Source organism: Ranitomeya variabilis, chromosome 6 (assembly GCF_051348905.1).
Source record: "Ranitomeya variabilis isolate aRanVar5 chromosome 6, aRanVar5.hap1, whole genome shotgun sequence".
Taxonomy (NCBI): Eukaryota; Metazoa; Chordata; class Amphibia; order Anura; family Dendrobatidae; genus Ranitomeya; species Ranitomeya variabilis.
Window position 1 is genome coordinate 553,083,699 of NC_135237.1, and position 22,227 is coordinate 553,105,925.

General features: G+C 42.0%; 1 protein-coding gene across 4 annotated transcripts in view; it reads left to right on the forward strand.

The window, feature by feature from the left end:
- KHDRBS3 (KH RNA binding domain containing, signal transduction associated 3) overlaps positions 1–22,227 on the forward strand; it is a 139,202-nt gene that overhangs the window by 44,899 nt on the left and 72,076 nt on the right. For all 4 annotated transcript variants that reach the window (XR_013217090.1, XR_013217091.1, XM_077271271.1 and 1 more), the window contains 2 exons: positions 20,249–20,376; positions 20,688–20,804. Coding sequence is in view for 2 of the 4 variants with exons in the window: in XM_077271271.1 (XP_077127386.1) it covers positions 20,249–20,376; positions 20,688–20,804 (245 nt within the window). In the remaining 2 variants the exon portion in view is untranslated. The remainder of the gene's footprint in view (positions 1–20,248; positions 20,377–20,687; positions 20,805–22,227) is intronic.

Genomic DNA, 22,227 nt, shown 5'->3' on the forward strand with positions numbered 1-22,227 from the left:
TGGTAAGAGGCTTACACAAATATAAAAAGGGATACATGGCATTACATCGTCCTTTATTTAGCCATGGCAGCGAGTTTTATCACTAAGACTAAATTGTTTAATCTGGATTAGAATCCCAATGTGGCTATATCCCGTCATATTAATGTACAGTGGATGTACAGTAGTTTATGCTTCTAATTCCCTTGATCTCTTCCACGTAGTCCGACCATGTTTTCTATTACTTGATTCTTGGGTTTTAATACACCACAGAACATCTGTAAAGGTACGGAGGATTGACGACGGTAATCCCCTATCACAGATTAATGTGACTGTTTTTTGCAGATGGAACATCTGTATTTTAAGGTTTTAATCTTAACCTTAATCATACATTTTACTTATAGTAAAGCCTCCTGTGTACTAAACCAACCTATTGGGACAGAATGTAATCTGTGGATTACACGGCACAAATCCTGCAACCTTCCAAATCTGTTTAAAGGTCTGAGGGTCATTTGATCAAAAAAGTAATTATACTGTGATATAATACAATATGCGAGACTTGTAATGTCTATATGGGGGCTGGATAAAATGGGAAACTCCAGTTTGACCCATGATGTAGTCCCTCTATCCCTCAATTTTTAACCAATGCTGGATTCACATAGCTTTTGCCACTACGTTTAGCTACTCTGTCTGGATTTATGTCTGAACCCCGGAAAACTGTATTTGGGTGTATTGCACTGACTGGACCATTGACTATAATGATTCAGTTGGAATCAGTGTCCTCTGTTGTGCATCATTGTTGGCCGTACGCGCCGAATGAAGGCAGGCTATGTCTTGAAAATTGCAAAAATTTGCAAGAAAAGAATGCACAGCACTCACCAGATTGCTTGTCAACCAGAGTCCTTTATTGTGCCATCCAAGTTAGGACAAAAAGACCGGGGGTGTGGGCAGGAGTGCAGAGGAATGCGGGGAACACAGACGGACAATGGCCATTTCGTGTGCTTGACGCTTCAACAGGTCTCGTTGACAATCCGATGAGTGCTGCGCATTCTTTTCTTGCAAATTTTTGCACATGTACTTGTTTTTTCATGCGAGTACCATAAAACCGGTTGGAGATAGAACCGACTTGTTTCAGTTTTTAAGGATCAAATGTGGACACATTGAGGGTTAAACATTGGTGCCATTTTTTTGTGAATTCTTTCTTCTTGGATTATGTATTGAAAATTGACTACGTCTTAATGCCCGCCTCATCTAGGTGTATACACGACAGAGCACACTGTGACTCCATCTGGATTCCTATAGTCAATGGCCCGGTCAGTGCATATGCTCAAAACCCATTTTTAGGGGTTCGGACAAAACATCGAAATCCCATTTTTTGGGAGTTCGGACTTAAACCCCGACAGAGCTACTGAACGTTGTGGTAAAAGTGATGTGAATCCAGCTTAGGAGGGTATTTCCATCTTACAAAGTGATGACATATCACTTTTTGATTTGTGGCGGTCCAACTTCTAGGACCCTTACTAATTTTGAGAATGAATGAAGCATGTATTGCTTTGGATGGGATGCACCTCGATGCCAGAGGAAGACATGGCATCGGATTAAAGACCACCACAACAGACCAGGAAATGGACTCAGAGCTCCAGGTGAGTATATACTTTTTTTTTAACCCCTTACAAACCCTCTATAATTTAGCCAGATGGCAATCATTTTGCTGAATTTTTCCTAAAGAAAATCATACATTGATTTATTTTTTTGTTTTGCAAAATTTGAGACAAATTTGATTTCTTTGGAACTGATTCCATATTCCTTGAGGTAATGGCTCTTTAAAGGGAATGTATCACAATATTTTTTGGTACCCTATCTGAGAGCTGAATGATATAGGGACAGAGTCCCTGATAATAGCTTTGTATTACTTACTGGGATTTTTGCAGAAGTTTTCATAAAATCAAAGTTTTCTCTGCAGTTCTCTGAATTGTGAGCTGTACAATAGTGATGAGCGAATATACTCGTTACTCGAGATTTCTTGAGCACGCTCGGGTGACCTCTGAGTATTTTATACTGCTAGGAGATTTAGTTTTCTTCGCTGCAGCTGAATGATTTACATCTGTTAGCCAGCATAAGTACATGTGGGGGTTGCCTGGTTGTTAGAGAACCCCCACATGAAATCAAGCTGGCTAAGAAATGTAAATCATTCAGCTGAGGTGAGGAAAACTAAATCTCCGAGCACTAAAAAATACTCGGAGGACACCCGAGCGTGCTCGAGAAATCTCGAGTAACGAGTATATTCGCTCATCACTACTGTATATCTCTACCCACACCAGTAATTGGCAGCTTTCCATGTATGCTGTGCACAGGCAGAAAGCTGCCAATCAGTGTTAAAGGTGGGCTTATACAGAGCTGATGAATGTGGCAGCAGGTTTACTGGACCTCTAGGTATGATCTCCTGCTACTAAAACAGTGATTTCATCAAAACTACAGCTAGCAGCCATTGCTGGATTTGGGGTCTTGGTTCTTGCATTATGCTGACTTCAGATCAGGCGGTGAAGACCTGGTGATACATTCCATTTAATTATAAAATATATTGATGGATCTGACTGCGTAATCTTATTTCACTCTCTGACTGTAAAGTTGACATATGCAAGCAGTTATTGGGCCGCAAGCTGTAGAAATTGGCCTCTTGACCACAGGAAGAAGGAGTCGGGAAAATATCTATTGACTTCATTGGGAGAGTACAATGAGCATGCCCTACATTGACTTGGCCATTCTAACACATGGATACGTTTATTAGGGAACCATTCCATTGTAGATTTTGCATTATGTTTGGGATCATAGTCTTGTTGGAAGACAAATCTCCGTCCCAGTCTCAGGTCTTTTGCAGACTCCAACAGCTTTTCTTCAAGAATGGTGCTGTATTTGGCTCAATCCATCCTCCCATCAATTTTAACCATCTTCCCTGTCCCTGCTGAAGAAAAGCAGGCCCAAACCATGATGCTGCCACCACTGTTGTGATTTTGCTTTTTGCTCCCTCTAGTGGTCATTAGTGATTTGACTCTGGAGCTTCTGTCTTTTCCTATATCCTCACCTGGGCCGTTAGTTCAGGGGCGTTGCTATATAAGCTCCCTGGACCTTCAGTTCAATGCCTGGCATCGTTGAAATCAGAGCTAATCTGTTGTGCTCTTGTCCTATGATCCTGGTTCCTGTATTTCAAGCTAAGTCTTCTTCTTTGCTTTTTGCTTTTGTTTTCTTTGGTATTTTTGTCTAGCTTGTTCCAATCTGTATCCTGACCTTTGCTGGAAGCTCTAGGGGGCTGGTGTTCTCCCCCCGGACCGTTAGACGGTTCGCGGGTTCTTGAATCTCCAGCGTGGATTTTTATAGGGTTTTTGTTGACCAGATAAGTTATCTTGCTATATTCTGCTATTAGTAAGCTGGCCTCTCTTTGCTGAACCTGGTTCATTTCTGTGTTTGTCATTTCCTCTTACCTCACCGTTATTATTTGTGGGGGGCTTGTATCTTGCTTTGGGGTCCCTTTCTCTGGAGGCAAGAGAGGTCTTTGTTTTCTTCTCCTAGGGGTAGTTAGATTCTCTGGCTGGCGCGAGTCATCTAGCGATCCGTAGGCATGATCCCCGGCTACTTCTAGTGTTGGCGTTAGGAGTAGCTATTTGGTCAACCCAGTTACCACAGCCCTATGAGCTGGATTTTTGAATCTCGCAGACTTACACGTTCCTCTGAGACCCTGTCCACTGGGGTCATAACAGTATGCCAGGCCAGTATTAAATGTTTAATGCATTGCAGAAGTGGGATTATAAGAAAGAAAATTGAGTTTTTTTTTTCCCTCTCTCATTTTTTTTTTTTTTTTTTTCCCCCTTTACCTCAGAGTGGCTTAAAGCTTGCTGCAGACATGAATGTCCAGACCTTGATTACAAGTGTGGACCAGCTTGCCGCTCGTGTGCAGGGTATACAAGATTATGTTACCAGAAATCCTAGGTCTGAACCCAAGATTCCGATTCCTGAACTGTTTTCAGGAGACCGATTTAAGTTTAGGAATTTCAGGAATAATTGTAAATTGTTTTTGTCCCTGAAACCTTGTTCGTCTGGAGACTCTGCTCAACAAGTAAAAATTGTTATTTCATTCTTACGGGGTGACCCTCAAGATTGGGCTTTTTCGTTGGCGCCAGGAGATCCGGCATTGGCTGATATTGATGCGTTTTTTCTGGCGCTCGGTTTACTTTATGAGGAACCCAATCTTGAGATTCAGGCAGAGAAAGCCTTGCTGGCTATGTCTCAGGGCCAGGACGAGGCTGAGGTGTATTGCCAAAAATTTCGGAAATGGTCCGTGCTGACACATTGGAACGAGTGTGCACTGGCCGCTAATTTTAGAAATGGCCTTTCTGAGGCCATTAAGAATGTTATGGTGGGTTTTCCCATTCCCACAGGTCTGAATGATACCATGTCCCTGGCTATTCAAATTGACCGGCGGTTGCGGGAGCGCAAAACCGCAAATTCCCTCATGTTGTTGTCTGAACAGACACCTGATGTGATGCAATGTGATAGAAAAACCGCAAATTCCCTCATGGTGTTGTCTGAACGGACACCTGATTTGATGCAATGTGATAGAATCCTGACTAGAAATGAGAGGAAAATTCATAGACGCCGGAATGGCTTGTGCTACTACTGTGGTGATTCTACACATGTTATCTCAGCATGCTCTAAACGTATATCTAAGGTTGTTAGTCCTGTCACCGTTGGTAATTTGCATCCTAAGTTTATTCTGTCTGTAACTTTGATTTGCTCACTGTCATCTTATCCTGTCATGGCATTTGTAGATTCAGGTGCTGCCCTGAGTCTTATGGATCTCTCATTTGCTAAGCGCTGTGGTTTTATTCTTGAACCATTAGAAAATCCTATCCCTCTTAGGGGTATTGATGCTACGCCATTAGCAGAAAATAAACCGCAGTATTGGACACAGGTTACCATGTGCATGACTCCTGAACACCGCGAGGTGATACGTTTTCTCGTTCTACATAAAATGCATGATTTGGTTGTTTTGGGGCTGCCATGGTTACAGACCCATAATCCAGTCCTTGACTGGAAGGCTATGTCAGTGTCTAGTTGGGGCTGTCGTGGTATTCATGAGGATTCCCTGCCTGTGTCTATTGCTTCTTCTACGCCTTCGGAAGTTCCGGAGTATTTGTCTGATTATCAGGATGTCTTTAGCGAGTCCAGGTCCAGTGCATTGCCTCCTCATAGGGAATGTGACTGTGCAATAGATTTGATTCCAGGCAGTAAATTTCCTAAGGGAAGACTGTTTAATCTGTCGATACCTGAACATACAGCTATGCGTTCATATATCAAGGAGTCTCTGGAGAAAGGACACATCCGTCCGTCTTCTTCCCCTCTTGCTGCGGGATTCTTTTTTGTGGCTAAAAAGGACGGATCTTTGAGGCCTTGTATTGACTATCGGCTTTTAAATAAGATCACTGTCAAATTTCAGTATCCTTTGCCGCTGTTGTCTGACTTGTTTGCCCGGATTAAAGGTGCCAAGTGGTTTACCAAGATAGACCTTCGTGGTGCGTACAACCTTGTGCGCATTAAGCAAGGGGATGAATGGAAAACCGCATTCAATACGCCCGAAGGTCATTTTGAGTACTTGGTGATGCCTTTTGGGCTCTCTAATGCCCCTTCAGTTTTTCAGTCCTTTATGCATGACATTTTCCGGAACTATCTGGATAAATTTTTGATCGTTTATCTGGATGATATTCTGTTTTTTTCTGATAATTGGGACTCGCATGTGGAGCAGGTCAGGATGGTCTTTAAAATTTTGCGTGAAAATTCTTTGTTTGTCAAGGGCTCAAAGTGTCTTTTTGGTGTACAGAAGGTTCCCTTTTTGGGGTTCATTTTTTCCCCTTCTGCTGTGGAGATGGACCCAGTCAAGGTCCGAGCTATTCTTGATTGGACTCAGCCCTCGTCAGTTAAGAGTCTTCAGAAGTTCTTGGGTTTCGCTAACTTCTACCGTCGTTTTATCGCTAACTTTTCTAGCATTGTGAAACCTTTGACGGATATGACCAAGAAGGGCTCCGATGTGGTTAATTGGGCTCCTGCTGCCGTGGAGGCTTTCCAGGAGTTGAAACGTTGGTTTACTTCGGCGCCTGTTTTGTGCCAGCCTGATGTCTCGCTTCCCTTTCAGGTTGAGGTGGATGCTTCAGAGATTGGAGCAGGGGCCGTTTTGTCGCAGAGAGGCCCTGGTTGCTCTGTTATGAGACCTTGCGCCTTTTTCTCTAGGAAGTTTTCGCCTGCGGAGCGAAATTATGATGTGGGCAATCGGGAGTTGTTGGCCATGAAATGGGCATTTGAGGAGTGGCGTCATTGGCTCGAGGGTGCTAAGCATCGTGTGGTGGTCTTGACTGATCACAAAAATCTGATGTATCTCGAGTCTGCTAAACGCCTGAATCCTAGACAGGCCCGCTGGTCATTGTTTTTCTCCCGTTTTGACTTTGTTGTCTCGTATTTACCAGGTTCAAAAAATGTGAAGGCCGATGCTCTTTCCAGGAGCTTTGTGCCTGATGCTCCTGGATTCGCTGAACCTGTTGGTATTCTTAAGGATGGTATTATCTTGTCAGCTATTTCTCCAGATCTGCGACGTGTGTTGCAGAGATTTCAGGCTGATAGGCCTGATTCTTGTCCACCTGACAGACTGTTTGTGCCTGATAAGTGGACCAGCAGAGTCATTTCCGAGGTTCATTCCTCGGTGTTGGCAGGTCACCCAGGAATTTTTGGCACCAGAGATCTGGTGGCCAGATCCTTTTGGTGGCCTTCCTTGTCTAGGGATGTGCGGTCATTTGTGCAGTCCTGTGGGACTTGTGCTCGGGCTAAGCCTTGCTGTTCTCGTGCCGGCGGGTTGCTCTTGCCCTTGCCTGTCCCTAAGAGACCTTGGACACATATCTCCATGGATTTCATTTTTGATCTTCCGGTGTCTCAAGGCATGTCTGTTATCTGGGTGATATGTGATCGCTTCTCCAAGATGGTCCATTTGGTTCCTTTGCCTAACTGCCTTCCTCTTCCGATCTGGTTCCTGTGTTTTTCCAGAACGTGGTTCGTTTGCACGGCATCCCTGAGAATATTGTGTCAGACAGAGGATCCCAGTTCGTTTCCAGATTCTGGCGATCCTTTTGTAGTAGGATGGGCATTGACTTGTCGTTTTCGTCTGCTTTCCATCCTCAGACTAATGGACAGACGGAGCGAACTAATCAGACTTTGGAGGCTTATTTGAGGTGTTTTGTCTCTGCTGATCAGGACGATTGGGTGACCTTCTTGCCGTTGGCTGAGTTTGCCCTTAATAATCGGGCTAGTTCCGCCACCTTGGTTTCGCCGTTTTTCTGCAACTCTGGTTTCCACCCTCGTTTTTCTTCGGGTCATGTGGAACCTTCTGACTGCCCTGGGGTGGATTCTGTGGTGGATAGGTTGCAGCGGATCTGGAATCTTGTGGTGGACAACTTGAAGTTGTCACAGGAGAGGGCTCAGCGCTTTGCCAACCGCCGCCGCGGTGTGGGTCCCCGACTACGTGTTGGGGATTTGGTGTGGCTTTCTTCCCGCTTTGTTCCTATGAAGGTTTCCTCTCTCAAATTTAAACCTCGTTTTATTGGTCCTTACAAGATATTGGAAATCCTTAATCCTGTATCCTTTCGCCTGGATCTTCCTGTGTCGTTTCCTATCCACAACGTGTTTCATAGGTCCTTGTTGCGGCGGTACGTTGTGCCTGTGGTTCCTTCTGCTGAGCCTCCTGCTCCGGTGTTGGTTGAGGGCGAGTTGGAGTACGTGGTGGAGAAGATCTTGGATTCTCGTCTCTCCAGGCGGAGGCTTCAGTACCTGGTCAAGTGGAAGGGCTATGGTCAGGAAGATAATTCCTGGGTGGTCGCCTCTGATGTTCATGCGGCCGATTTAGTTCGTGCCTTTCACGCCGCTCGTCCTGATCGCCCTGGTGGTCGTGGTGAGGGTTCGGTGACCCCTCACTAAGGGGGGGGTACTGTTGTGATTTTGCTTTTTGCTCCCTCTAGTGGTCATTAGTGATTTGACTCTGGAGCTTCTGTCTTTTCCTATATCCTCACCTGGGCCGTTAGTTCAGGGGCGTTGCTATATAAGCTCCCTGGACCTTCAGTTCAATGCCTGGCATCGTTGAAATCAGAGCTAATCTGTTGTGCTCTTGTCCTATGATCCTGGTTCCTGTATTTCAAGCTAAGTCTTCTTCTTTGCTTTTTGCTTTTGTTTTCTTTGGTATTTTTGTCTAGCTTGTTCCAATCTGTATCCTGACCTTTGCTGGAAGCTCTAGGGGGCTGGTGTTCTCCCCCCGGACCGTTAGACGGTTCGGGGGTTCTTGAATCTCCAGCGTGGATTTTTATAGGGTTTTTGTTGACCAGATAAGTTATCTTGCTATATTCTGCTATTAGTAAGCTGGCCTCTCTTTGCTGAACCTGGTTCATTTCTGTGTTTGTCATTTCCTCTTACCTCACCGTTATTATTTGTGGGGGGCTTGTATCTTGCTTTGGGGTCCCTTTCTCTGGAGGCAAGAGAGGTCTTTGTTTTCTTCTCCTAGGGGTAGTTAGATTCTCCGGCTGGCGCGAGTCATCTAGCGATCCGTAGGCATGATCCCCGGCTACTTCTAGTGTTGGCGTTAGGAGTAGCTATTTGGTCAACCCAGTTACCACAGCCCTATGAGCTGGATTTTTGAATCTCGCAGACTTACACGTTCCTCTGAGACCCTGTCCACTGGGGTCATAACACACCACCATGTTTGACAGTGGGGATGGTGTGTTCAGGATGATGAGCTGTGTTGCCTTTACGCCAAACATATAGTTTGGCATTTCTGCCAAAGAGTTTGATTTTGGTTTCATCTGGCCAGAGCACCTTCTTCCACATGTTTGGTGTGTCTCCCAGGTGGCTTGTTGCAAACTTTAAACAACACTTTTTATGAATATCTTTGAGAAATAGTTTTCTTCTTGCCACTCTTCCATAAAGGCCAGATTTGTGCAGTGCATGACTGATTGTTGTCCTATGGACAGACTGTTCCACCTCAGCTGTAGATCTCTGCAGTTCATCCAGAGTGATCATGGGCTTCTTGGCTGCATCTCTGATCAGTCTTCTCCTTGTTTGAGATGAAAGTTAAGAGGGACGGCTGGGTCTTGGTAGATTTGCAGTGGTATGATACTCCGTCCATTTCAATATGATCACTTGCACAGTGCTCCTTGGGATGTTTTAAGTTTTGGAAATCATTTTGTATCCAAATCCAGCTTTAAACTTCTCCACAACAGTATCACGGACCTGCCTGTTGTGTTCCTTGGTCTTCATGATGCTCTCTGTGTTTCAAACAGAACCCTGAGACTATCACAGAGCAGGTGCATTTATACGGAGACTTGATTACACACAGGTGGATTATATTTATCATCATTAGGCATTTAGGACAACATTGGATCATTCAGATATCCACAATGAACTTCTGGAGGGAGTTTGCTGCACTGAAAGTAAAGGGGCCGAATAATATTGCACGCCCCACTTTTCAGTTTTTGAATTTCCTCAAAAATTTAAAATAACCAATGAATTTCTTTCAACTTCACAATTGTGTTTCACTTGTTTTTGATTCTTCACCAAAAATTTACATTTGGTATCTTTATGTATGAAACATGATATGTGGGAAAAGGTTGAAAAGTTCAAGGGGGCCGAATACTTTCACAAGGCACTGTATGTGCAAACGTCACTGTGCAGGGAGAGGGAGGTGGAGATGAGATGTACTCTTTCAATGGTAGATTGTTTGCTATCAGCTTGAAGATTTATAATAAAGGTGTCATCTGTGGCACCCATGCCTCATCCATGCCTCATCCATGCCTCATCCGTGCCTGTGCCTTTCCTCTCTGGTACGCTTTAGTAGGTGATGCAGGGCAGCAAAACTGAAGCCTTGTTTTATTCCTTGAACTTTTGATTTTGCTCCTCCTGGACGCTTGTTTGTTAAATCCTGACTAGTTTCCGGTGCCAGTTTTAGGGAATACTACTCTGGTTATCTGTTGTGTTTGCTCCTGTTTTGTCTGTATTTACCTTGGTCCAACCTTTGCCCGGTTTCTTACTATTTTCCTGCCTAACCATTCTGCCTCAGAGTTTGACTTCCTGGTACCGTCCTTGTGCGATCATCCTTCAGCTTGCTCCACAGGCCAGCAGTTTACTTTGTGGCCTCAACCCAGAGGTCCCTGTGTAAGTACAGATTCCGGTACAAGAGTTAAAGGGTAAATGCCAGAGAACCTCCTGGGATCTGGAAGATGCTTAGCCTGTCCATAGACGTCCTTTTAAAGCTACCTAGTGACCACGGAGAGTGCCCTTGTAACATCATCTTCACCCACAATCCCACCCTCGTCTCTACCCCCACAGAGCACCACACAAGCTGAAAAGTTAAGCGTCAGCAAAAAAAAAAGTTAAAATCTATGTTTCAAATAATAACTTGATGTAACCAATCGGTCATTCTCTGATGATAGATTCCTTTTAAGATGCTCTGGCGGTTTGTAATCTTGGCCCTTTTTAAAGGTTTCGAGAATTTCCTCCTAAAGAGTCACCATTTGTAACAGAGATGAATTGGCTCGCGATTGCCTTGGGACCTGTGTCATCATTTTTCTCCAGAATTGAGCTCTGTATTGCGATTCATTTATGTTTTTAGCAATTTTGTTTGAAACTCGTGTCAACGCTCCTGCTCGCCTCTCTATTTTTCATGTCCTTGTGTCAGCGCGTGATAAAGTTTCTATTTTTCTATTTGCTTATTTACAATTATTTTCACGTATTTCTCGTCTTCCTCCTGTCTTGGCCAGCTTGGGATTTTATTTTTCCAGTTCAATTTAGCTATATGTCGCCCTGTATTTCAAGTGTAAATCCACGCGATATGGAAATGCTGCTGATTTTCTGTAGGTGAAATCTGCAACGAAATACAGTATCTGATATACGAAATACTGAAATATACTACACGCAGATATTGACTTGTGCTGTGCGTTTTGGTATTTGCTGCATCTTAATCTCTGTCTTGGATCAATTGGATTTTTCACAAATTTCCTGTTATTCCACAATGGAGAAATCACAATTCTTTGGGTATGTTCACATATTGCATTTTTGCAGCATTTTTTTTTGCTTGCCTTTTTTTTAATGCAAATATTCAGCTGCATTTCACAGTACCAGCAAAGTCTGAGAGTTCGGAAATCTCATGCGCACGCCTTGTTTTTTTTCCTGTTTTGTCAAAAAGCTGCGTTTTTGAAAAATGCAGCGCGTCACTTCTTTCAGTGTTTTTGTAGCATTTCTCAACCATTGAAAGCAAAGGGGTAGTGCAAATATCGCAAGGATCAGGTTTTGCTGTATTTTTGGTGCCAAAACCTGAAGAAGTTGAATCAGATTTTTTTTTTTATGCACTGAACTTTATCAGCATGCACAAGAGACAATTGTAACCTAATAAAAAGACAGCAAAAATTAAGCAAAAAGCATAAAACGCAGCTTAAACTTTGCATAAAAAAGTGACAAAAATTCTACTTGTGAACATAGCCTTACTGAAATGAATTCTAGCAAAATATTTTGCTCAAATATGGTAGATATATTTAAGTTCCACAAATTTTCAAATTTTGCTGCAAGATAGTCACATGTAATGCACTTTTTTAGCTTCTGCAAAAAAAGGCTGTGGCTTTTTGCTGTATGCTCATAAGAGAATGAACACTGTCCGTGCGATAGCCGCATGAAGAATGAATATATTACTTTCAGTTACAAAAAGTGGGTAGTTTCCTTGTGGAAGCCGGCCAGAGAATAAACAGGTCACTTCTTTAACCGCTTAATGGTTTCCAAACCCTCTGCAGTGGTTAAACAACGTGACATAAAATGGAACATGTTCACAGTAATATCCTTTTGACATGGCCAGGCATTGTGGTCATATTAAGAAACGCTCTTGCAGTGCTTTTTCAGGGGGTTTCCATAAGGAATCCACCTGAAAAAGATGCCGAGTGTATAAAGCCTTAATTTGATCCAGCCTGATTTTTATCAATATTGAATGAAGCAAACTCCTTTTGCGGTTACGGACTATTTCCAATCTCTGTACATTCTGACTTAGTCATACAGACATGTGATCCCTGCAGCCAATCACTTGCCTCTGCAGTATCACATTTCGGTCCCGACCAGAACAGGAAGCAAGGAGACTGGTGGGGAACCTAGCTACTACTACTAGAGGAACGCCTGGGTATTGGTAGATGAGCCTAATTTATTTTTTAATTTTAGGACAGGCTTTCCCAGTTTTTAAGAAAAAAAAAAGCCTTTGCCTTTAAGGTCCACAGTCTAGAAAGGTCCATTATACCATGCTAAAGCCCACGTGATGTAATTCACCGCGAGCTCTGCCAAATGGCCAATTCAGTTTTACTACACTGACAAACTCGACTTAGCTACATTTACTTAATCTACTAAAAAGAGACTGAAAAATGGGCTTCTGAAATGCGAGACGAGAAGAAATCTATACAATCCTGGATGTTAAGGCTTTAGGTTAAATCTCAGCGTGTCTCCTGTTCTGCTCCATCGGATTCAGTAATGTAACTTCGCAGTTAATCAATGAAAACAAATCCCGCTCTCGCATTGTTTGGAGAATGTAAATGAACCTCAGTACGGAGCAGACGCGCAGAGTTTGTCATCCTTACACCCTATTAGACGTTGAAAAACTGAAACATGATCATAGGGAATTTCTTCAGTATAAGGATCATGACTGATCAAGCATGGGTATGACGGTGGGCCTATGGACAACAGGGTCACAGCAAATCACCTGCATGAATCAAAAATGATTGGAGACCACTGAGCAAAATATTTAGTTAGGGCCTCTTTCCCAGCAGCATGGTATGTATTGTGGTTACATTGACACTTTAGAAAGTTCTTCCAGATCCCACCAGTGTTGGCAGGATTTGTGTACATGGGCAGCCATGATGTCTGATGGTGGAGGAACCAGGCATGGTGTGTTCTTTTTTTTGATCTTCTGGAGATAAGTGGAGTTGGAGATAGGAGATATTTGGCAGCCGCTTATCTAGAATCTAGGGCAATGAAGATGACTGCATCGTCATTGGCTTTGTTCGGGGCTTCACCAACGTGTCTGAGTATCTAGGTAATGGGATCATCATGCCATTTGTCCCTTTTGTTCTCTCTCTCTATAATCCAGCCTTGTTCCTTGTTCATGTCAACCTCAGCTTGACAAGTAACAAATACATTTATCCAGATAGTCGTGGCCAACCTAAGCCCTGGTAGTTCTTGTACCCCACCAGCTTTTATTATCATTGATGCCAATGAAATATAACCTCTGCTAGTTGATAGATCACAAGTCTTGGAGACATGCATGGTGGCTGAGGTTGCCCAACATGATGGTTTGTGGAGCCTTAGGATTGAGAGGCAAGAAAAGGCAGAAGGTCAAAAAAAGAGGAAAATACCCAAAAAATGGAGCAATGATGATAATAGTCATGAGTACGCTTCTTTTCCTCCCCCTTTCAAATTTTGCTGTGGGAACCCATGTTTACATTATAAGCTTCTAATAAATATATGATGGCTCTGTGCAGTTGCTTGAAAACAAGGTATGAGCTACTTATAGTAAAGAACCCTTTAGTCAACTGATCATTGGTTCTTCTGCTTTTCTTTCTTTCAATGTTCTTTTTATTGAGAGATTATAGTATTACAAACATACTCAGAGAAAGTAACCATAACAATAAACAGAAGTTCAAATAGTATTTCCGGTAAATGAACAGCCAATATCTAGCATGCGGAAACTTAGTTACCGTTAAGAACAGTGGAATTACAGAAACTTCCAATTTTGTTGAATAAATGAGGTGAGCATCAGAGGAGACAGAGAACAGTTGGGGAAGATAGAAGTAGGAGTGGGGGAGAAAATTTCTGGGGAGGAAAGGAAGGAGTAGGAGAGGGTGTAATAGCACCTTGGGATGAATAAATAATTATGGTGTTACTGTAGAGTAGAAGGAAGATTGTGTCCTAAATTGGGTCCAGATCCTCTAGATGTTATAAAAATTAGCGAAAGTATGATTGACTCTTGCTACTAGTTCCTCTATATGGTATAATTTTTTGATTTTGGAGTAAAGTTGTTGTGTGGTAGGTGGGGTAGTTGAGTTCCAATTCATCGGGATCAGTGATTTCCCAGCCGCCTTAATGAATTGCGCTAATTTAGTAGCATAACTATCATTTGGCCAAAGTGGAAAATTTAGAAAGATATTCTCAGGTTTTATTTACTATTGAGGACACCTCATTCCAAAAAGGATGTAGTATCGGGCATCTGTAAGATGCGCCATTTCCGGTGCTTAGCCTCTCTCTTCCCACTGCCCTGTAGCGGTGGCATATGTGGTAATAAGGGGTTAATGTCACCTTTGTAAGGTGACATTAAGCCGGCTTAGTAATGGAGAGGCATCAATAATATACCTACCATTATTAATCCTAAAGTTGGTAAAGGGTTAATAAAACACACACATGCAGAATAAAGTATTTTAATGAAATAAAACACCACACAGTTTTAGTATCTTTATTGTACTGGTAATCCAAGTGAAGCCCTCGATCATCTGGAAAAAAAAGAAAAAATAATAAACCAGCAGTATACTCCCTGTGTCCGACGTAGTCCTTAATAATGAGTGTCCCACGACGAGTCCAGCTCTGCTGCATCTGGATGCCTTACATCCAGACAAAGCAGGGCCTGTAGATGATCGCTGGAGATAACTCTCCAAGGATCACCTACACTGCAGAGTTTTCACAATCAGCTGATCAGCTGACCGTGGGAACCAGACTAGTGACCGGAGATAACCCCCAGTCACGTACACGGCAGTTCCCGCGGTAAGCCAAGCTATCGCGAGAACTGCAGTGGACGCGGACTTCCGGCAGCGGGACAGGTAAGACCTTATTTAAATTAGGAGACATGCTTAGTAAGCTGCTTTTACGCAGTTACTATGCATATGACTAATCATTAGATGCGGTTTTACCGCATCTAGTGATTATCTATGGGTAATTTACAGTGCGGCGACGGAGCGTTGCCGCATTGTAAACAGACATGCTGCGTTCTGAAAAGACGCACTGCATGTCCGTTTACGCGGGTCTGCCACAGGTGTCTTTTAATGCATAGTGGAGACGGGATTTCAGGAAATCCCCTCCACTATGCTGTACCATCTGGATGCTGCATGCTTGACGTTGCGGCTCTACGTTTCCTGACCGTGGAAACACACCCTTGGGCCGCTATCACATCACATAGTATTGCACAGACAATCAGGAGGGGCTATTATAGCCTGTATAAAAGCAGAAGAAGGGAATGCAGCAGCCATTTTGTTTTGAATCTGGATATTCAGATGTTGTGACAGCTCACAGCTATAGGCTACATTCATATGGCAGAATGTTGGTCAGTATTTCACATCAGAATTTGTAAGGCAAAACCAGGAGGAAATGTATAATAGAAACACGTCACCAGATCCTCATTTTTCACCTATTTCTGGTTTTGGCTTACAAATACTGATGTAAAACACTGACCACAAATATTGAATGTGTGAATGCAGCATCAGCCATAGAGATGGATAAAAAGGCATTAAATACTGCACAAACTGTACAGGTAGTGTGTAACAGCACAGCAGTGATGAAGATTAGTGTGTGAGGCACAGTCTGTTGTTTGCCACCGGTAACAATCTATTTACTCTTAGCCTAATATGTTGAGGTCATACTACAAATGTTGTGTTTGCTATGAAGGTTTTGAAAGAGTTTACATAGAGTCCTTGTAGACCTTTGAGTGTCATTCATGTATTGTCAGTACTTTTGATTAGCGATATATATGTATATATATATATATATATATATATATTATATAAAATTTGGCAAAGCTGATAAATTCAAATTTCAAAATATTTGCTAATCTCTAGTCATTAATATTACATAGTCACCCCCAACGATCCGATGTTACCACCTGTGGCCGGATGTTATCAGTGTAAGGAGCAGAACATCATAGCGCCTTAGAATGTTTAGTGGCCACTCTTGGGTACTGCAGCTAAGCTAATATTCAAATGAGCTAATCGTAAGAATTATTTATCTATATCAAAGCAGAGGACGGCCACTTCAAACTGTTTTCCAATTTTCCTATTTTCCATTTTATTTTTCTTTATTTCAACAACCATTTTCCACTTTTCTTATTGACTAATATAGAGGAATAATATGAAGCACTAACAGTTATTGGCTATTGACCCTACTTCAGTCAATAGCTAGCCTCCTGTACATTTCCCAAGCTGTAGTGTCATGTAATTGGTAGAAAAAAAGGGATGCAATGGGCAAAAAAAGTCAATGTCCGATGACATTATTTGACATGAATTGAATGTTCATTATTATTTAGATGATTCGAAAAAAATCTCAAATACTCCGCCGTTACACTCTTCTTATCTGGTTCTTAATTTCCTCTTCTTTCAAAAAAGTTCATTTTTTTTCTCGTTAATGTACACTCTGCACCCCATCTTGACTGGCAAAAAACAGAAATGTAGTAATTTATGCGAATTTATTAAAAAAGAAAAACTGAAATACCACATGGTCATAAGTATTCAGACCCTTTGCTCAGTATTGAGTAGAAACACCCTTTTGTGCTAATAGAGCCATGAGTCTTCTTGGGAATGATGCAACAAGTTTTTCACCCCTGGATTTGGGGATCCTCGGCCATTCTTCCTTGCAGATCCTCTCCAGTTCCGTCAGGTTGGATGGTGAACGTTGGTGGACAGCCATTTTCAGGTCTCTCCAGAGATGCTCCATTGGGTTTAGGTCAGGGCTTTGGCTGGGCCAGTCAAGAATGGTCACAGAGTTGTTCTGAAGCCACTCCTTTGTTATTTTAGCTGTGTGCTTAGGGTCATTGTCTTGTTGGAAGGTGAACCTTTGGCCAAGTCTGCGGTCCAGGGCACTCTGGAAGAGGTTTTCATCCAGAATATCTCTGTACTTGGCTGCATTCATGTTTCCTTCAATGGCAACCAGTCATCCTGTCCCTGCAGCTGAAAAACACCCCCATAGCATGATGCTGCCACCACCATGTTTCACTGTTGGGATTGTATTGGGCAGGTGATGAGCAGTGCCTGGTTTTCTCCACGCATACTGCTTAGATATATCACCAAAAAGGTCTATCTTCCTCTTATCAGACCAGACAATCTTATTTCTCATAGTCTGGGAGTCATTCATGTGTTTTTAGCAAACTCTATGCGGGCTTTCATATGCCTTGCACTGAGGAGAGGCTTCCGTCGGGCCACACTGCCATGAAAGCCCGTCTGGTGAAGGGCTGCAGTGATAGTTGACTTTGTGAAACTTTCTCCCATCTCCCTACTGTATCTCTGGAGCTCAGCCACAGTGATCTTGGGATTCTTGTTTAACACTCTCACCAAGGCTCTTCTCTCACGATTGCTCAGTTTGGCTGGATGGTCAGGTCTAGGAAGTCTTCTGGTGGTAGCAAACTTCTTCCATTTGAGGAATATGAAGGCCACTGTGCTCTTAAGAACCTTGAGTACTGCATAAATTCTGTTGTAACCTTGGCCAGATCTATGCCTTGTCACAATTCTGTCTCTGAGCTCCTTGGCCAGTTCCTTTGACCTCATGATTCTCATTTGGTCTGCCATGCACTATGAGCTTTGAGGTCTTATATATATATAGACAGGTGTGCGCCTTTCCAAGTCAAGTCCCATCAGTTGAACTAAACACAGCTGGACTCCAATGAAGAGTAGAAACATCTCAAGGAGGATCACAAAGAAATGGACAGCACGCAACTTAAATAAGTGTCTGAGCAAAGGGTCTGAATACTCGTGACCATGTGATATTTCAGTTTTACTTTTTTATTAAATTTGCAAAAAAATTTACATTTCTGTTTCAGTAAACATGGGGTGCAGAGTGTACATTAATGTGAAAAAAATGAACGTTTTTGAATTTACCAAATGGCTGCAATGAAACAAAGTGAAAAATTTAAAGGGATCTGAATATTTTCCATACCCATTGTATGTCACAAGAATAAAGCCTGATGTCTCATGAATTATGTTATCAAATGACTCTTGTTAGAGAAGGGATTTCCAACCTACTCAGGTGTTCTGTCTTATAGGTACCTAAGCGATGAAGCAATAATCAGAGAGACACACGCTCGTTGTCTGTCCAAATAGTCTCTGGTCATAATTTTTAAATATTAATAATGCAGTTTTATGAGATGCTGGCTAAACATTCAACATTTTTTTGGTGTTTTCGGACGTCCTTGACATTTTCTAGGAATTATTGACCACTGTTATGTAAGATATCCGGAAAATGAGACTCAGATGATAACATTGTGCAATACTTTGTTTTTCTGCTATTTTTCTGATATTTAATAAGATGAAGATTAACCATTTCTTTAACACTTTTGGGCTTCTGGAAGCCCCTGGTACAGAGTGAAATTGCACAAAGAGGATGTTGCGTGAGGTGCAGAATGAAAGAAGAGGAAATAGAGAGCTGTACAAGGAAAATCTGTATTTTTTTGTTAAATTTTTGGCAAATTCAATTCACCTCTAACAGATTTTTTCACCTCCAGTCGTAAGGAAACTTCTTGCAAATTTGTGGACAACTCTGAAAAACACATAGTCCCCTATTCATCATTGCCTCTGCTTCTGTTCTTTTTTCTAGTTTTGTGTTTTTCTCCTTTCTTTTTCTTTTTTTATTTACATCCAATTCATTGTTTGTGCCTTTTTTAAGACTATTTTATATGTGCTTGCCTGTTTTTGATTTATTCTTTCCACTTTGTTGTCAGAATTTAGAGTCGGCTGGTTCTTTATTTATGGCTTCTAAAAAGTTGCAAAATTTGGCACAACTCCAGTCCAATACTTGAGTGATTTTATGCAAGTCAAGCAAAAAGTCTCATGTTTTGCAACATAACATTTTGAATAGATGTTACTTTTTACTCTAAAAGTCTTTGAAATGGTTAACGGTAGGAAATAAGCCAATATTTTGCTTAGTGCAGAATTAATAAAGAAGTAACTTAACAAAAAAATGAATCTGGGACATAGAGTATATGAAATCCTACAGAAAAACTCACGCCGCATATGCCTTATTTCACTGTACTAATCTTATCAGGACCTGCCAGTTCTCGTGGCTTTGTCCTCTGTTTTAGGAAATTATTTTATTCCCCATAAAATAGCAAGTTTGGAGCATGTATTGAAAGCTTTGCTGCTGCTTGTGCTGCTCCTCTGTAAATGAGTGAATATAGTCAGAACTGCTCCTTGCTATTTTAACTAGGTGTCTCTATACTGCCTAATACCATTTAATCAGTAGCGACATTCTCATAGAGATCAAGCATGTGCCAATGATATTGTGATGTGCTGACATGACACATGTACTGGGCATTCACATTATATGTATACAAATGGTGGTTCACTGCACGCTCCACAAGTTTTGTTTCACAGGGGACTAAAACAAAAAATCATTAGGGTCTCTTATATAAAGACCAGCTCAGAAAAATTTAATTAGATAAATGCTAAAAAATCCCTGAGTTTTCCTGTTTGTGCAGTTTTTTCCTTTTTTTCGTTATGTCACTATATTGCAGAGATATTCATATTTGTTAATTTTCAGAACGCAATATGTAAAATCTCTGCTTTGTAGACCATCTTCTTCAGAGTTTTCTCTGGGGGCGTGTTCTTTCACCCCTCCCTCTCTGATGCTGCCAATCACAGCTCAGCAGCTTTGACAGTGCTGGATTAGCTGCCAAGCTGTGATTGGCAGCATGTTGAAGGGAGTGGTGAAAGCACACGCCCCTAGAGAAGACTCTGAAGAACTGCAAGGCTGATATTTCACAAAATGCTCTCCAGAAGAAATAAGTGTGAATATATTTTGCAATGGAGTGACAAATCACAAAACAGAAATGAGTGGCAGAATCAGTGGAGATCAGGAAATATATTTAAAAGGTCTTTGATAAAAAAAATTTTTTAGTTCCTTTTTAAAATGAAGTTCTGCCTTATGCGTTTCTTATTCACCTGGTGGTGCAACAAAACATTGATTATGGCCACGCAAATATGTCAGTCACTGGCCACAGCCATGCATGCTATATATACTTATGTCATGTCTGCATCCAGTGAGATCATGTTGTCCATGTGGTAAACAATTGGGTTTACACCACCATTGACCGTGAAAAAAACATTAGTTACACTTTGATATGTTTTACATAAATATTATTAATGCCTATTGTCTCTAAAACATTAGCAAAACTGAAAAGTATTTTTCCCTTTCTTGGCAGAAATTGAAAAGATTCAGAAGGGGGAGGAGAATATGGACAGCACTGAAGACCAGTACATCGATGTAGTGATCAATAAGAACATGAAGCTGGCGCAGAAAGTCCTTATCCCTATCAAACAGTTCCCTAAAGTAAGTCTTATTTCTCATCCTATCAATGTTCCTAGAATGGATTTCTGCCATAGGGAGGATTGCAGCAAGAACAAGCATTTCTGACCTTGTGTTCCTGTGATAGACACCACTACATTTTCCAAAAAACAAAACAAAATGTTTATGTATGTTAAGAGTAAATGCAAATCAATAATACCATATATTTGAGAAGAATATTAGAATTTCATTTTTTTCACCTTTTTTTCTATTTTTCTTAGTTCTCCTTCAAGGACTCGTATAGGAAAAATGGTACGAATACAATAATTTTTTTTCTTCACTTTTCTTTTTGATAGTTTAACTTTGTTGGAAAACTTCTGGGACCACGAGGAAATTCTTTGAAAAGATTACAGGAAGACACGCTAACCAAAATGTCCATACTAGGGAAAGGATCCATGAGGGATAAAGCAAAGGTAATGCCAGGAAGATTCCCCAAAATATATATTATCGTGATTTTTTTTTTTTTTTTTTTTTTTGGGGGGGTAGCAAAATTTTATGGTTAAAGACTTTCTACAAACATTAAAGTTATTATCTATACATAGGATAGGTGATAAGTTACAAATAATTTACTAATTCCAAGAACGAGTCTAGATTGTGCACCACCACTTCATGACTAGACAAGTATGGTATACAATAGTCCCATTGACAATGGACAGAGCAGTGCTTGAGCAAATATGGGGCATAACTGATAACATTAAAACTTTTAGTATAGTTCATGTGCAGACATGTATTTAATTGGATAGTGGTGGGGCATGTACTTAGGCCTGGTGCAAGGAGAAACCAGCCAAACTGCCTTAGCTAGAGTATGTAAATGAAGAAAAATAAGGGCAAGCTGAATCTATCCACCAGATAAAGGAAAGCCTAGATTCAACTCTGGTATGAGCCCATATTATAAACTTACTGTTAGATGTCGACTTCCCGCCACTGCACAGGGGGGATCTCGAGCCACCTCCGCAGCGATCTCCCCTTCTTCTTCAGCCGCAGTGGAGCCTGCTCAGCAGAGACATCGGTCCCAGCATCTGGCTCAGTCAGATACTGTGTGCTTGGTTACTGCTGATCTTCCAGGCTCAGCCATTGTAACCAGCACTGTTCAGCGGTGAGCAGACGCTCCTGGGACTAAGTCCTGTTTTTCCTCTACTGAGCATGCTCAAGGGACGACCGCTCATTGGAGTTCGGGGGTCACATGATCAGGTCCTGAAGCAGTTCCTCTATAAAAGGTTCGCATGGCCGCATGGCCATGCGCTAGTATCAACTTATGTTCATGAGTGTATGAGCTTAGCTACTTTGTGGTCTGTGTCAGCATGTGCTCAGGGTCGGCTGTAAGCCGTTAGAATTCCGGCACCTCCGGAGAGGAGTTTGTTTGTGTGAATTTAGGACTGGCGCATAGCCAAAAGAATTCCGGCACCTCCGGAGAGGAGTTTGTTTGTGTGAATTTAGGACTGGCGTATAGCCAAAAGAATTCTGGCACCTCCGGAGAGGAGTTTGTTTGTGTGAATTTAGGACTGGCGTATAGCCACTAGAATTCCGGCACCTCTGGAGAGGAGTTGTTTGTGTGCTGTTGCTGACTGTATGACCACAGTATGCTACCTGCTCCATTAGTGAACTTTGATCCTCTGTGAGGTTAACAGAGTACAGCGTTACCTTTAATCCCGGCGACTCTGTGAAGCAACAGAGTTCGCTCCTCTACAGACCGGGTGACGGAACCCGTGTCTATTAAGGCGTAGTACCGCCATATAGTGCCACCATTTACTAGCAGCAGGTTCCACTCCTGCACGGTGGACCCCGGGCTGCGAACGCACCTATACCATCTCTATATTTACTCGGTGCGTTCCGCCA